Source organism: Vanessa tameamea, chromosome 31 (genome assembly GCF_037043105.1).
Source record: "Vanessa tameamea isolate UH-Manoa-2023 chromosome 31, ilVanTame1 primary haplotype, whole genome shotgun sequence".
Classification (NCBI taxonomy): domain Eukaryota; kingdom Metazoa; phylum Arthropoda; class Insecta; order Lepidoptera; family Nymphalidae; genus Vanessa; species Vanessa tameamea.
In genome coordinates, this window is record NC_087339.1 from 784,263 (window position 1) to 800,024 (window position 15,762).

The window sequence follows — 15,762 nt, forward strand, 5'->3', positions numbered from 1 at the left end:
ATTTGTAAAAATCTCTTGAATAAACGCGAAGTTTTACTAGTATACATTTATTTATATAAGAATTATAAACATTAAGTCCTTAAAAGTAATTACTTAAAATAAAGTATTTCCCCGTTGAATCGCAATTCCGATCCCCTGGGCAAAAAACGAACCAGCCACCCTGTCACCAGTGGAGGTAATAGGCGAGGTGTTAAATAGAAAATAGAGAGAGATAGAAAGAGATTTTCTGTCTCAAGTTTAGTTATATTATGAGATCGCTAAAACTCTATCCTAAATGTTATTTTGAATTGGTAATGTGCTAGGACTGTGTGTTTTAACTATAGGCTGAAGGGTCATAACATCTTAGCTCCGAATGTTGGTGGCGCATAGGCAATGTAAGGAATGGTTAATATTTCTTACAGCGTCAGTGTCTATAGGACACTTACCATCAGGTTATACATTTGCCAGTCTACCTATGAAATAAAAAAAAAACAAATGTATGCGCGTTCATGTTAATGTAGTCTTTGAATATTACGTATACTCGTTAAATTCCTTGATTGCGTGCTATACAAATCTATATATACGTCTAAGGCCCCCATCTGAGAGGGGCCCAATCTAAACTGTAGCAGATCACCAATAAACAACGTCGCTTGATATGTTTTTCGCTTAAATGTCGTTTAATGAATTTATTTATATTTTAAATGTAGTTATTGATGTCAGTATAGCGAATAGATTTTATATTAGAATTGTGATTTTGTATTATTTTCTTTTTTTTTTTTTTGTTACACGCTTTTATAGATAGAATATATAATTTGAAAGTCGCAATAATGTCTTGTGTCTATATATGAAGCCTATTCCAATCACGAGGAGTGAAATTTTGACGTTTAACTGACGCGATGTCATTGGCCGACAGCAGAGTTGCAGAACTATCGTTAGTTATATCTTGAAAACTATTCAGGATATCGATAGTTTAGGTTAAACGTAATGGTTTTTGCTATACTATCGATGGTATTGCTCATGGGGAGCTATCGATACTATCGATATTATTGATACGTGACAATACTATCGATAGACTATCGATACTATCGCTAACGCCTTAACTATCGATAGTCAATCGATAGTCTATCGATATGCAACACTAGTCGACAGCTTGAATAATCTGTGACATTCATTATGGATTCGCGAAGTTATTAGCGGACCTTTGGTTGTTAAATCAAAATGTTTATAAGTAGTTAAGTGAAATAGTGTTGTATTATAAATACAGATATATTTATCGAGAATTGTTTGTTGTGCATAATATAGCAAAGTTATTAGCAAATCGCATGGAACATGTTAATCTAAAGTTTGTTTATATTTCGATTGGAATAGGCTTCCAAAATATTTAACGTTTTCGGCAGTTCTTAGTATATATTCTATTTGTTAATGTTAGAATTAGAATAAAGTTACATTTCTTGGTGGAAGGGATGTTCTACCAAACGGCGTCAATGAGTCAGGGTAACAACAGGCACAAGCGACCTAACACCTTAGTTCCCAAAGTTGGAGGTGCATTGACGTTGCAAGGAATGATTAAAATTTCTTACAGTTTAGCAAAGTTTACAGTTGGGGACCACTCACCATCAGATAACGTATTTTACAGCATGCTGCTTTAAAATCAAAATATCCCAGATCCAAATAATTCAAATACAGACACGTATGATTTATTTCTAAAATCAGCGCTGTTCCTTAGGATTCACAAATTTAAACTTTAATATTCAAATTAGATAGATGACAAATCTATACAAAGTATCGCTTTAAGTGTTGTTATAGGAGAATACGTTTTAACTAAAAATTTTGTTAAGGCGTTATTAGTTAAACAATGCTCGTCTTCTTTACCCGAATGTGACATCAGTGATGACAGAAAGGGATGAATAATTGTTTAACGAGACATTATTGAATTAATTTTGTGTGCTGTAGATTCGGCGGCTTCGTCGTCAGCGGGCGAGACGACGCCGCGTATTAAGAGAAAGTACACCAAACGGACGCCCAATACGAGCAAGGATTCGGTGAGTGAGGGTACAAATATTTGTTGAACTCGTCCCGGCTTCGTACGAGCAGAAACATCAAATGTTTATGTCGTAATAAATATAACCCTATTGGTCTACGTGGTGACAGAAAATCGTCGTTATTTTGATATCTTCAACACAATGATCCTTGTATGTCAGTCTATTTACATTTAACTATAATGAACTATAAACTTAACCTTTCTCATGAATCTCTTCGTCTATTGTTAGAAGACTGTACTTTTTGAGTTTATCGCGTATAAGAAGGCAGACAGACGTGACGGGAGAATTAGTTTCGTAATATGTATTGAGATCCAATATAATGTTACTTATTCAAGGGATAGACTTAAGACTTCTCTCTATGAAACCTTGGTGTTTGTGCGCTTTGACATTCGTTACGTTACCGTTGTGGGTCCTCATGGTTTGAAGCGTTATTTAGTTTAAACTTCTCAATAAATGGGCTGTTCAGCTTTATATGGATAATATTAAAATTTAAATTTGACGGTTCGTGGTATTCATAGTAAAGACCTGTCCTAGAGTTTCTAACCAGTAAGTATGCTTTCCAATTTTTTCTAGACGCCGAATTCTGACCGTGTGAAAGGCAAAAGAGGGAGACCGAGGAAGACTGATCAACTTACTTCCAAGCAGCCGGACCAGCCGAGTAAGAATATTTTGCGTTTACTTCTAAAAGTTATCCTTACTGAATACCAAGGACAGACAGACCAACTTTGAGGAAGATTATGGTATTGGTGGGCCTTTGGCGATGTAAGGGATGGTCAATTCATTACACTGCATCACAATTTTTAGGGGTGTTATAGTTACTATCAGGTGGCCTATTTGCACCCCTGCTTCTTTAAAATATTTTTTCAATTTTGAATTCTTTGGTTAATGTTTCTGCAATCCTTAACTGATGTTTGCGTTGTAAACTAATATGTTCAAATCTTCAGCTGTCTAGACTCTGTAGTTTCGGCTGTGTGTTGATAAGAATCAGTCTGGAGAGTTGATTTTATAAGTGTAAACCGATTTTTCATTCGTCTGCTAAATTTTATCACAAGAACAAATGTATGCAGTATATTTTTTAAATTGTAAATTTCTTTAGAAAAGTATCAAATTTTTGGTTTCAGTCCGTAACTTCGTCGCATGTAACGGTGCGGTTAGGGATAAAAAGCACTATAAGCCTTCAACCGTTCTGTCGTTATTGAATAAGAAACATAAATCCATATCAGTAAGATTTGCATATGTGCTCTATGATTAATTTTCTTATACGATATAATATTTTTCTTCGTCAGAGATCCGCGTAAGGAGCAACCTGATGCCCACGAACACGGAGCCGATCACGGTGGATAGTGATGACGATTTGGGTAAAACTTTCAATATTTAATCGACATCATTAATTATTGTAGACGTTTTAATGTTTTCTTAAAAGTGTTATAATATGGTAAGTAATTTTCCCACTGCTGGGCTGATATTTAGAGTTTAAACCACAATGCTTCTTTGTGGATTAGACGTGTGTCCTCACGATGTTTTCCGTCACCACCGAACACGATGTTCAGATTCACGAGCCTGTAAATGACCTATCGTTGGGCGAAGCTCTCAAAAAGAGCTTGGAGTATTGTTAACCATGTAGCTCCATTCTGAATTGGTAGAAACTCTCTTGTCATTACAATTAATAGTATGTTCTAGAAGACTTTGTTGTTTTTAGAACGTAACACGTTATCAATAATAATTTTGTTGATAAGCGACGGTTAAAATATTTTGTTTATTTTAATTTAAGATCAAAATAAATAAGGTTATATTACTAATATATATCTTATATTAGTATTTAACAGGTAAATAGACGAACTGACGTTATTTTTGTAATAATAATTTAGGTTTTTCTTCAGGATCACCGAGCCAAGCGTCCGATTCGCTCAGCTTGGACGAGAACCTCCGAGCTCTGAGACATATACACGAAAAATATGCGAATATCGATAAGGTATAAGAGTTTTGGAATTCTTCATGGCATTTTAGATTTACGGTAGAGGTCTAGCTGAAAAATGGTTTGAGCGCAAAACCAACGGCTTTACGTGTTGTCCGAGGATTGGGAGTGTACACAATGATAGCTGGTACACTCCGAGGTGTTACTGAGAATTTGTGTAGGCCACTAAAAATATTGAGTTTTTCGTTCCAAAAATCTCAGAAGCTCAGAGCTTGGAAGTCGGTAGAGTTTACACCTGGGCCTTTTAAAGCTGTTTGATCTTGTCTGAACTATTTTCTGCTCATGAGAGTGACGGAACACACCTCGAGCAGTATAATGTCTCCTGGATGGCAGATGTCTCGTCTCCGAGATTACCCCCTTGGCTGATTATTCGGTCAAGATGTCATTATTTTTATCTATCTTCGCTCCACAGGATGATTTATACGAGGCCCATTTACTTGCTGCGAATTTCAAGAAACCACCGATGGATCAAGTCCAGCGGCTGGCTAGAGATGAGGATGAGGTGCTTTCCATACGGAGTTCTGAAGGTATGCCAACGTCACACTAGATAAAATCCCCTTCCAAAAGAATCAGGTACGTAAATTATAAGGTATGGTTAAGTTTTACTCGATTACTCCGAGAACCGAAACGAGTGGTCGGCGGTGCAGGTCGTATAAAGTTTTATCTCGCTCGCGTTGGTGATGAAAAACATCGTGAGGAAACTTGCCGGTGGCTGATGAAATTCTGTCACGCTTGTCCATTCGCATTGGAGCAGCATTGTGGAATATTTTTTTAAGCTTGACCTCAAAATGGGAGACGGCTTAAGCCCAGCAGTGGGACGTTTAAAGGCAGTTAAATTTGACTACTGAGTCCGATACAGATATGTTTTTCGATCACAGGTTGTCCGTCGGTTAAGGAGTTAGATATGAGAGTCGAGAAGTTAGATGACAGTTCGAATAGTGGATCCGGAAGTAGTAGTTCCGCTTCGTCGGTCGATGGGGACGCGAAAGACGCAGGTATGAAAACTAACCAACTTTGCATTGTACGTTCCAATGGAAGGAGAAGTAAAGATAAACAAACCTTCGATTTATAAAAACAACACTACTAAACTTACTACTACTTAAACTAACTTAAACTACTTATATCCATATTCCATAGTGATCCATAGCGGATGATAACGAAATTATTCGGTAATTTCGAGGTCAAAGTAGTTTATTGATCTTTACTCCTTCTGCGACTAGAATCGACTATAAATTAAAATTAAAACTAAATGTATTAAGTATATTGTTGTATTATAATATTTTGAAATTAACGTCAAATTAAACTATTATATTTAATCAGTTTTTATTTAACTTCACCCCTAGGTAGTTCCAGTTCATCATCCTCTTCATCGTCATCGGATAGTTCGAGCTCATCGGACAGTTCTGACAGCGATAGCGATGATGAGGGGAAACCGGATGACGAGAACAGCCAGCAATCTGTGAATAATCTTGAAGATGACAGGTGAGGATTGGTTAGACCAGTCTTTATTATATCATCGCAATAGAGAGAAGAGCTACTGTATCTGTGCATACATGACTATAACGATTTATTTCTCCAAAATTCCACACACATAACCTTATCTGTGTGGAATTAGCGTGGTACCACTAATGAAAATGAATAAATTATTAACGGTCGCAAGGGCATCTGGGATTGGCGCTGGTCGTGGCACCTTACAGAGTGCCAGTGGTATCAGTCGATCGACCACCAGAGGGATTGGTTACGACAGAGTCCTCTAAAAATAAGTCTTCTGAGTCTCACTGGTTGAGTAAGCCGTTTGAAATGGATTTCTCTCTTTGATGACAATTTCATGCGTCATGCAGGACTACGAGAGTGGAAATTGAGGTGACTAATTACCGAGTGGCATGAACCACGAATTTTTAATGCTTCTGCGGTGCCCACTGAGAAAATCGTCTCAAGTGAACGTTATTCAGCGAGTGTCTTATGTACGAGGATACTATGAAAAGTGAAATCTTGCCGAGCGCGGATTAGTGATTCTCAGTTTTGGAGCGAATACTTGATATCAAAATTTGATGTGCAGCCTTAAAAGCAAGATTCACGTAGAAGAAACCTTCGGGAAGGAAAGAAACAGGGTTATATGAGGTGGTTACTCACTAAAACCCCTAAAAGGTTACAAGATAATGCCGATATAAAGTATTTGCGGCCCTTTCTGTTCGGTGCTGAACTGTTTTTCGATGGTGTGCGGAAGAGCAAAGCCGATTCGCTTTGCTCGGCTATTTCGTACTTTTTTTCAAGTTTATGAAAGGTGTCATTAATTTTTCAGATCGTTCGGGGCATGGTCCTACAGTCTCCAGTCCGGTACAAACACTGATTCCGAATCAGATTCCGATCCTGAGCGGTCCGGTCCGGTTGAACCGATTCCGGCTCAGGATGAGATAAGCGAATCGGAAAATGAATCGGCGGATAAAAGCTTTCAATGTCACCTGTGCAGGAAATGGTATTCAACTCGGGTTACCCTCAAGTAAGTTAAACACCACAACCGCTAAGTAGGTAACGGAGGTTCTTTTTTCTTTTTTTAGAATGGACATGGTATAAATTCTTCTTTGACTTTTCAAATTATAAATTTCATAATGTTATATTTGCTTCCCTGTGAACGTGTGACGACTGTTTTCGCCGACGTGCGTGTGTGGCGTTTTAGTATAATGTTTGCCTCGCTGTCATGTGCTGTTTTCGGTTAATGCGCGTGGGTGACATCGCAATGCTATATTTCTTCCTCTGTTTCGGCTGACGTGCGTGGATGACGTCATAACTTTAACAAAATAAAATATTATCTTTCTTGTTGTGGAATAATGATGAAATTTTATAAGAAATGGTTTCAGTTGCATATGTGCTTTCTTTCTATAGAATACACAGACGTGTTCATCAGAACAAAGGCGGTGGTAATTCCCGTTCTCGTACGCGATCGTCGGACAGGTACGAGTGTGACTGCTGCAATGAGACGTTCAATCGTCGGGAGAAACTCTGGGAGCATAAGTGAGTTCTAAAAATGTTCAGTCTAATCAGTAGACCATGGTCTCCCGAAAAGACCGTCGCCTAGTAATGAGATGAAAATGTATTCAATGTCTACTATGTCGACTGGAGAAATCACGGTCTACAAAAAATTTTTGTCTTTCGAGTAGACCTCCGACTATTATAAGGTAAGATTACGCTCAAAATACAAACGGTCCACTCAAACGTTATTATTCAGGGCGGAAGTGCACCGGGGCTCGATGACGGTGCGCTGCGAGGTGTGCCGCAAGTGCTTCGAGGACGACGCGGAGCTGGCCGCGCACGACCGCACGCACACGGCGGACGAGCGCGCCGGGCGCTGCGCCGACTGCGGCGCCGCCTTCGCGCGCTACGAGCAGCTGCGCCGCCACCGCGCGCACGCGCACGCGCTGGCGCAGCCGCCGCGCCTGCCGCACGCCTGCCAGCAGTGCGGCAAGCGCTTCTCGCACGCGCACTCGCTCACGCGGCACATGCACAACCACGCCAAGCAGCTCTACCGCTGCGTCGTCTGCAAGGTGAGTCGGGGTGTCGTGCGGGGGGTCGCCGCCGTCGTTCGTTACGCACTAGACGATCACTCACCGTCCTTTTTCCAGGCTTCCTTCGCCCGGGCCGACCAGCTCGCCCAGCATCTGAACAGCCACCTCGCGAACTACAAGCGTCTGAAACAATAATGCACACTTGGCGTCTTGGCGCCGCGTTTAAAACGATCGTTTATTAGCCGCGACACTAGTGACGGGAGAGTTAGCGAGAGTTCCAGGCGTTCGGCTTGGATCGGTGTCGCATGGGGTCTGACGTTCGGATACGAGTAACTTACGAGTGACTGTTGCGTTGTGTTACGGCTGAACTGACTACGTGCTACGATACGTGTGATCCCTAGCGTGGCGTAGCGTGGCGTAGCGTAGCGTAGCGTCTGCCTTTCTATTTATAGAATAATGTAAAAGATAATTAACAAATTCATGTTTTTTCATACTTTTGTTGACAGTTTGTACAGATTGTATAGAACGTAAAGTAAAGAGTAATTTAACCCAAAGTCGAATAGTGCACGGACGGTAGTCGATAGATTTATATATAGACATATATATACATATATTAGAATATGGGTGTCTGTCCCGCATCATGTTTCAAATCGTATACTAAGTGGAGTTTGTATGAAATCGATTCTCGTCACTGTGTATTGAATTTATTTAATACAATCTTTAGTGGAACCATTAAAGTTATTAGCACTTCTTGTACGATACGTGCCTTACGCGGATCACGTCACGCTGGACGCGACCGAGTGTGATCGAGTGTGACGTGATCCGGGGAAGGTCCCGATTGTGTAAAGTATGTAATAGAAAATTAAGTGTATTTACGCGATCACAGATTTCGTAAGTAATGTCCTCGGGAACGTGCGAGAGAGACGAACGATCTGTGGTCGTGAGTCTTCGTCTCCTGTTCTGACTCCATTGCGTCAGAATCGAGTGAGATTCTGGTTTCAAAGCTCGTTGTAGTCGAACGGTCTCGATACACACTCGACACACAGCAGTGTCGACAGCGTGGTCAGGGCCCTCGTGTGACGTCACGCGACGTGCGGAACGGCGAAGGAGCCCCGACGAGAGCACTCTCGCAAGTGAGACGGCGATAGGTGGAATGTTCGAACTCTACGCTTGATGTTTTTTTATAGATTTAACGCCTTCGAATCGTTTTAAAATAAACTGTTCTGTATATATAAATAGTCAATTACGTATTTGAATCTAGAATGTTAATTTTTGAAGTTTTTATTTTTTTTTTAAGTTTAAAAATGAATTCGAATGTCTCTTTTAAAATTTAATGACCGATTGTCTCACTGTAGCTAGCTAATAAAATAGTTTTGATACAAGACAATATTATGTATAAGCGAAAGTCTACGAGCTGTTCGAACGCGGCGACGGGGGAAGTGCAAGTTACATAACACAGAGATACACACAATCTAATTATATTATATTAATATAGAGTTTTATTTAGAATGTCTTTTATTTAACCAGAGTTATCCTTTAACAGAATTACCGTACCGCCTGTATTTATATGTGTAAATAGACTGTCATGTGTATGACGGTTGGTGAGTGTTAAGAGTAGCTGTCACACGCAACGAGATACTATACCCTGTTCAAGTTAGCTTGATCTTTTTGACAGACGAGCTAGTGATGAGAAACAAAATATAACATTTAAAACAGTCGATGGAATGATGGAATGCGTAATTCAAATTAGAATTCAATTTTTTTTAACTTATTTTTCTAAAAAGAGTTATACCAGCTAAAGAAACCCCAGCCACTAGCCAAAGAGACCCCAACCAAAAGGGGTCCTTTTAACAATAACTTAATAAGGATTTTTATAATCGATATTTGTAGCAGTTACTGCCTTTTATTCGCGTCCCTACCGTCCGACCGATGTAACATTGTACAAGCGTCGATTATTTTCAGTGTTTCTATTTAAATTTTACTTTGAAGCAATAATATATAATAGAAATGGTATTAAAATTTCCGGATAACGCTTGAATCTTTAGGAACTTTTGTATTATATGTATTTAATAATTTTTACAATTTTTAAAATCATTAAATTAATTTAAATTTACATCTGTCAAAAGGATCAAGCTGTCTTGTACAGGGTATAAAGTTTACTCGTTTGTTTCAGTTCATTCGTAGAGCGACACTATCTTGATATGTATAATAATAATCTTAAATAAAAGTATTTCAGCAAGCTCTGCCGTCCTTGGCCCGGATCTACTCGGCCTGTATGGAAATCCGCATCTTTTCTACGACGTTTTCAAAGCATTTTCAGTTCCCAACTATAAAATATCCATTAAGCACAAAAAGCCTGTCTTTCCTTGTAGTTAGTGTGATTACAAGTGTTTTTTGTTTGTGTAATATGTGGCGGATGAGCGAACGGGCTACCAGATGGTACGTGATATCGGTAACTGGCCACCGACCTTGGAAATTATGACGTTATGACCCTTGTGGTTTTAGTTATTCTCACCCTTCAAACGGTAACACAACAGTACTAAGTATTGCTGCTTGGCGGTAGAATATATCAATATGTTTATAGTAAGTGATAGGTATCCATCGTAAAGTGTTCAGGCGCAGAGCCAACGGCTGTACATGTTCTCCGATGCACGAGAGTGTACACAGACAGTATTTTGAATTCCTGAACCACTTAAGCGTATCTACTAAAATCCATCAAAATCAGTCCAGGTCTTTAAATTTATTGACACGTAAGAAAAATTACATTTAAGGAAACGAATAAAGATGTAATACTCCCACTTTTGAACTAGTATTATTGTAATATACGTGCGCACGCTTGCAGTCGTTCAATACATCAGGCAGTGGCGCTTTTTTTGGAACTGAGTATTAGTATTGCATATCGATAGTTAAGGTGTTATCGATAGCTCCCCATGATCAATACTATCGATAGTATTGCAAAAACCATTACTTTTAACCTAAACTATCGATAGTCCAAAACTATCGATAGTATCAATAGTATCGCTGCTACCAATATTATTGAAAGAGTATTGATCAAAACGATACTATCGATATACTGAGTAGTTTTCGAGGTCAACTATCGATAGTCAAACTATCGATAGTTCTGCAATGCTGCTGAGTATGTTGTTGGCCCTAATGGCCTCTACAGTGTCACCGGGAGGGGGCAGCGGCGCGGGCGCGGCTTACATTGACTATTTCATATGATCGACTACATTGCTGAAAGTTCAACTTACATTGGTCTCTGAAATTAGCAGTTTTATAACTTTGTGCTTACATTAACTGGCAATTATAACCGTTTTACAAACTATAGTTAACCAAAGTTTGAACCAAATCAACTTGACGACATTTGCAATTAATGTTTTGATGTATTTTTTTTTAATTGGCATATCTTAATATGTTACACCGAGTTACCTACAAAATATCTGTGAAAACCGCATCCAAGCCGTTTCCGAGATTAGTGGTAACAAACGAACAGATAAACAGACAAAAATTCTAAAAATCACATTTTTGTTATTTGATAGAATTGGAGTTTGTAGATAGCAATTAACTTTAATTTTGTTTACGTTTTTCATTATTTTTCTTATACAGCCGTAGTGCCGCTCTCTAACTGACCAGCAATTTTTTTGCAGCTTTCGTTTCATAATCACTGGGACAAAAATCGGCTTACGTTATTAATATACAAGATATTTATTGTCAACGCAATTGGACCTACACTTAAGGGATCGTCCAGTGTGAAGGCAATTTTTTTTAATGCTTTATTGGGAATTTTTTTTGGACAAACATTTCAAATAAAAAAAATGTATAAATTTTATATCATCTTTATTACTATTTGAACAAACATTGTGTACTTTTTTAAACTTAACACGATTCACTGCCTATATCCATTCGTGTCGACGTTCCTATAAATGCCGATTTGAAAACTAATACAATTTTATATTTAAAGCAGTTTTACTGTTAGTATCATGGCGTCATACAACACAACAACCAGTTGATCTCGGTTCGTTATAAAAGTTTTTTCAACTAAAAATCACGTCATTATAACTTTTTTATTAATGTTTGATGTAAATCATTCTTGGGGCAAGGTATCCGTTTCTATAATAAAATTCCGCAGACATTTTTAACTTTGCCGTTTCATAAATTAAAATCTTTTGTAAAAAATACATTGGTAAAGAACGCATATTATTCGATACAAGATTATATAGATGATAAAAAAGCGTGGAGTTAATGCTTGTTGACTTCCAGGCAGGATATATAACATACATATATAATTGTATTTAACTTACGTGACTGTATTTTTGGATGTTGAAAACGAGTAACTACTGAGTTTCTTGTCGGTTCTTCTCGGTACAGTCTACATTCCGAACCGGTGGTAGCTTTACTAAATATAGTTTGTTAAATGACGATTCAAAAGTGCTTGTAAAAGCCGACTTGAATATAGTATATTTTGATTTGATTTGATCAATACGGTCATTGTAATATATTAATGTATTATATAATATATTTATTGAATTCGTAAATATTATAAAGAAATAATTAATACATATTTACAAACGGCTCGACCTCTCTCACACACGAATTTACGTAGTTAACCACAGAGGTGCCATTAGTCTACGCAGTCTCTTTAAACAATTTGTAAACTCTTTGTAACTTCGTATATCGAGTAATAGGCTGTTTTGACAATGCGAAAAATAAAGTGTCAATTATTGTAATCAGTATATATTATGAGTTTAAAAATGGTTATTTATTAGCGAAAGTTAAAAATAATAATAAATTTATTCAAAAATCCATAAATAAAAATGCATTTTTTTAAACGTTTGTCACGTGACACAAAACGCTCGGCCTTATGATGACGTCACTTGCTCGTTAACGTCGTTTGCCTACTGTATGTGGATTATATGTGCCACAGATTACAATATAAGCAAGTGAAGTCACCGACACCATTGCAGCGCCATATTGTCAAAGTAGCGTTTACGCGCGCTATTTAAATATGGAATTTTTAATTTGATATTTTTCAGCAAATATGTACTAGAATCAAAAAAAAAAAAAACTTTTACTGGGTTGCTTAACCTCTACTAAATAATATAAAATGGATTTTAAAAACATGTCAAATAGCCTGTTGTCCCATACACTAACATTCGAATGAATACTGCAATGGTATCATCGTGTCCAAATTTCGATCTAATTTTCACAATAAAATTACATTCAACCAATTTTTATGTTCTTCAAATTTTTCATTTATGACGGATATTTAGGTAATCATGAACTAAAATATATATATATCTATTTAATATTTTCATGCTAAGCGCACTGCTCATTATCTCTATTAAGGATTTGCATTCGTGCGAAACCGGACCGTATCGCTAGTGTTGCATTAAACTGTCAACAGCTGTCAATATGATATTCTACTATGTTTGGAAAAGTACTTCAAAATGTTGATTTTCCTCATAAACAGCCACAAAAAATATATTTCGGCAAAATAAGCACGTTTTCTTGCCATAAAATTAAATTAAGTTTTAAACCTTTTTTTCGTTGGGTCACGTGATATACAGATTATACATTTTAATATAATATTATACTACTAATAATTTACTACGACTTTAAAATTAATATAATAAAATAATAATGCGCTTTTATAACTTAAAATCAAATATTTAAGTATATTTTAATTTTTATCAAATTTCATAATTTATTTTTCACTAGGCACTGAAAGTACCCAATTGTTTCTGTTCTGGTTACAAAGAAAGGATTGTTGAGGATAAGGTTGAATGTAGAATTAAATACAAAGACCTTTTTACAATAAAAACTATCTTATTGAAGATCGACCAGACGAGGATGCTGGAAGCGATTAAACTTTAAGACATTCAGGTTTGAATTTAAAGTTAAATATAAATACCATATTAGGTATATACTATTGACATATCACGAGATCACCACAACTAAAAATACGATTGATTTGAAATTCAGCATAGTTACTCATTGGCGACGAAGCGGCTCACTGAGAAAGGAAATTTGGAAATTTCAACTTCAAAAGGTGTAACTTAGTATGAATTTCTGTTGAATCATGAATTGGAAATTTCAACAAAGGTGTAACTTAGTATGAATTTCACCTGTACGAGTTTTACTCGTACGAAGTCGAGACGGAACACTAGATGTTTAATTCAGACAGAAGTTGTGTAGAGTAAAGCTACTTTCAAGTCGTATATATTATGTAGTCGTATAGATTTTTTTATTTTTTTTTAATTGAATACTGGGCAACATCACATACATTACTATGATCCCAATGTAAGTAGCTAAAGCACTTGTGTTATGGAAAATCAGAAGTAACGACGGTACCACAAACATCCAGACCCAAGACAATATAGAAAACTAATGAACATTTTTCTACATCGACTCGACCGGGAATCGAAGCCGGGACCTCGGAGTGGCGTACCCATAAATATCGAGGTATTAATCATAGTTAAGCTTCTATTAGGCTATTCTGTAACAAGAAATTCAAAAGTCACCGCAGGACACCCGCTTGACATGTCAGAATGTGATATACGACATTCACTATAATTTCACAAGTGAGATACGAAGTGATTTTTTTACAGAATCGCTGCTGCTGCTAGATGCTCTATTCTATATGTATTTAAAATATGAGATTGACAGGAAAAGGGGATTAAATAAAACACTTGATTTTCTTTATTTTAATTGTTATCGCATCCTTATAATTCTTATTCTATAGTATATTATAACTAAATTATTCTATAGGTAGGTACGGAGTATTATATCATTATGACTAAGTATATTTCATTTATTTAAATGAAACAGTCCAAATCAACAAATGCATGCCGTTGGAAAAAAAAAATCGTTTCATTTTACCATTAAATGAAAACGGGAATTATAGTTTTAAATGTAAATTATTATAGAGAGGAAAGAGTTGATTTTATTTTTTTGAAATATATGGTTTAAATGAACATGTAAAAAGGTTTTTGAATGAAACGTTTTTTTCCCAACTTCATTTATACGGATCAACAGAATTGTTTTCAGAAAACATAACTTTGGAAAACTATACAAAATAACAGACAAGCGAAGACTTATTATTACATATTTAACATACTATTTAACTCGCTATTAATCTAAATATAATGCGACCAGAAATAAATAAATAAATAAACAGAACGGGGACAAAACCTAAATCTATCCTAAGACCGATTTTGTCTAGAAATGAAAATATTCATTTTTATTTTCATCGATAATTTCCAATAGATTTCTCGACGAAAATCGGCCAGAATGTATAAACGCCCTAACATCACATCGTTATGATATATTTAAAAGTCGCGTAAGGATAGTTTTTTTTTTTTTAATAAAAATACAAAATGGGGAAATCGTGTAAATCACTAACATTTCGTGGTCATTTTGAATAAGTTCACAAGATCACATAGGTACATTCTCATCTCAACAAAAGCTCGGATATTCTACGAAGCAACCTCAAAAGTGTGCGTTAGTCGAAAACGAAAACGAATACATGAGCCAACGAAACATCTATGTCTACTGACAACATCCATGGACGGTAGAAAAAAGGAGGGGTAGGGGAAAAGATAGCGTAAAATATATACGTGCGATAGCCTAGTAATGTTTACATAAGTTATTTTATTTAGTATATTAAATGAAGCAAGAGAAATCATCCGTCGTTAACATCAAACTAGCGGTACACGAAATGAAAAAAACTACAACATCTATTGCATATTATTGCTGTGAATTTTTATATACATAATAATAATCGACAGTCGTATCAGTTCGTTTTCGGAATAAATGTAAAATGAACTTCATTTAAGCTGATTATTACTCATTTCATTTTAAAAACGAATTAATTTTAATTTATATTTAGCACGAAATGTCAATTATTATTTTGTACACGTTTACAGTATATCATTAAAGATACTATTTAATAAATTACATTAATTCTTAATTGGCATAATATACAAATTGACACAATATTATTTCGACGAAGCCTTGACATCTCACCATTTATTTGTCAATTAATTTTATAACTTTTTGCTATTATATATAAGGCCCAAAATTGCAATTTGCTATACGAGAAATGCTACGGAGTATTTTTAATTAAAGTTTTTATATTGACTTTGTTGAAACTCACCACTAGATGGCGTAAGCACGTCAACTTCACACACACGTTAAGCAATCGCTATGAAAATTGGTATACATTAGAGTAAGCAGAATTTATAGAGGAAGTAATATCATATAA

The 15,762-nt window shown here is 36.4% G+C and overlaps 2 protein-coding genes across 9 annotated transcripts in view; both read left to right on the forward strand.

Moving 5' to 3' along the window:
- Positions 1-9,008, forward strand: part of LOC113392145 (zinc finger protein 90-like) — a 30,443-nt gene extending 21,435 nt beyond the window's left edge. For 6 of the 8 annotated variants that reach the window (XM_064220083.1, XM_064220084.1, XM_064220086.1 and 3 more), the window contains 11 exons: positions 1,933-2,021; positions 2,595-2,679; positions 3,308-3,379; positions 3,890-3,993; positions 4,409-4,523; positions 4,875-4,991; positions 5,340-5,478; positions 6,299-6,496; positions 6,880-7,008; positions 7,223-7,538; positions 7,617-9,008. In XM_064220083.1, coding sequence (XP_064076153.1) covers positions 1,933-2,021; positions 2,595-2,679; positions 3,308-3,379; positions 3,890-3,993; positions 4,409-4,523; positions 4,875-4,991; positions 5,340-5,478; positions 6,299-6,496; positions 6,880-7,008; positions 7,223-7,538; positions 7,617-7,694 — 1,442 coding nt within the window. In that variant the 3' untranslated portion in view covers positions 7,695-9,008. The remainder of the gene's footprint in view (positions 1-1,932; positions 2,022-2,594; positions 2,680-3,307; positions 3,380-3,889; positions 3,994-4,408; positions 4,524-4,874; positions 4,992-5,339; positions 5,479-6,298; positions 6,497-6,879; positions 7,009-7,222; positions 7,539-7,616) is intronic. The other 2 variants (XM_064220085.1, XM_026628423.2) reach the window with 1 other exon arrangement.
- Positions 1-15,762, forward strand: part of LOC113392148 (zinc finger protein 175-like) — a 479,450-nt gene that overhangs the window by 140,691 nt on the left and 322,997 nt on the right. The gene's annotated exons all lie outside the window — the stretch shown is intronic.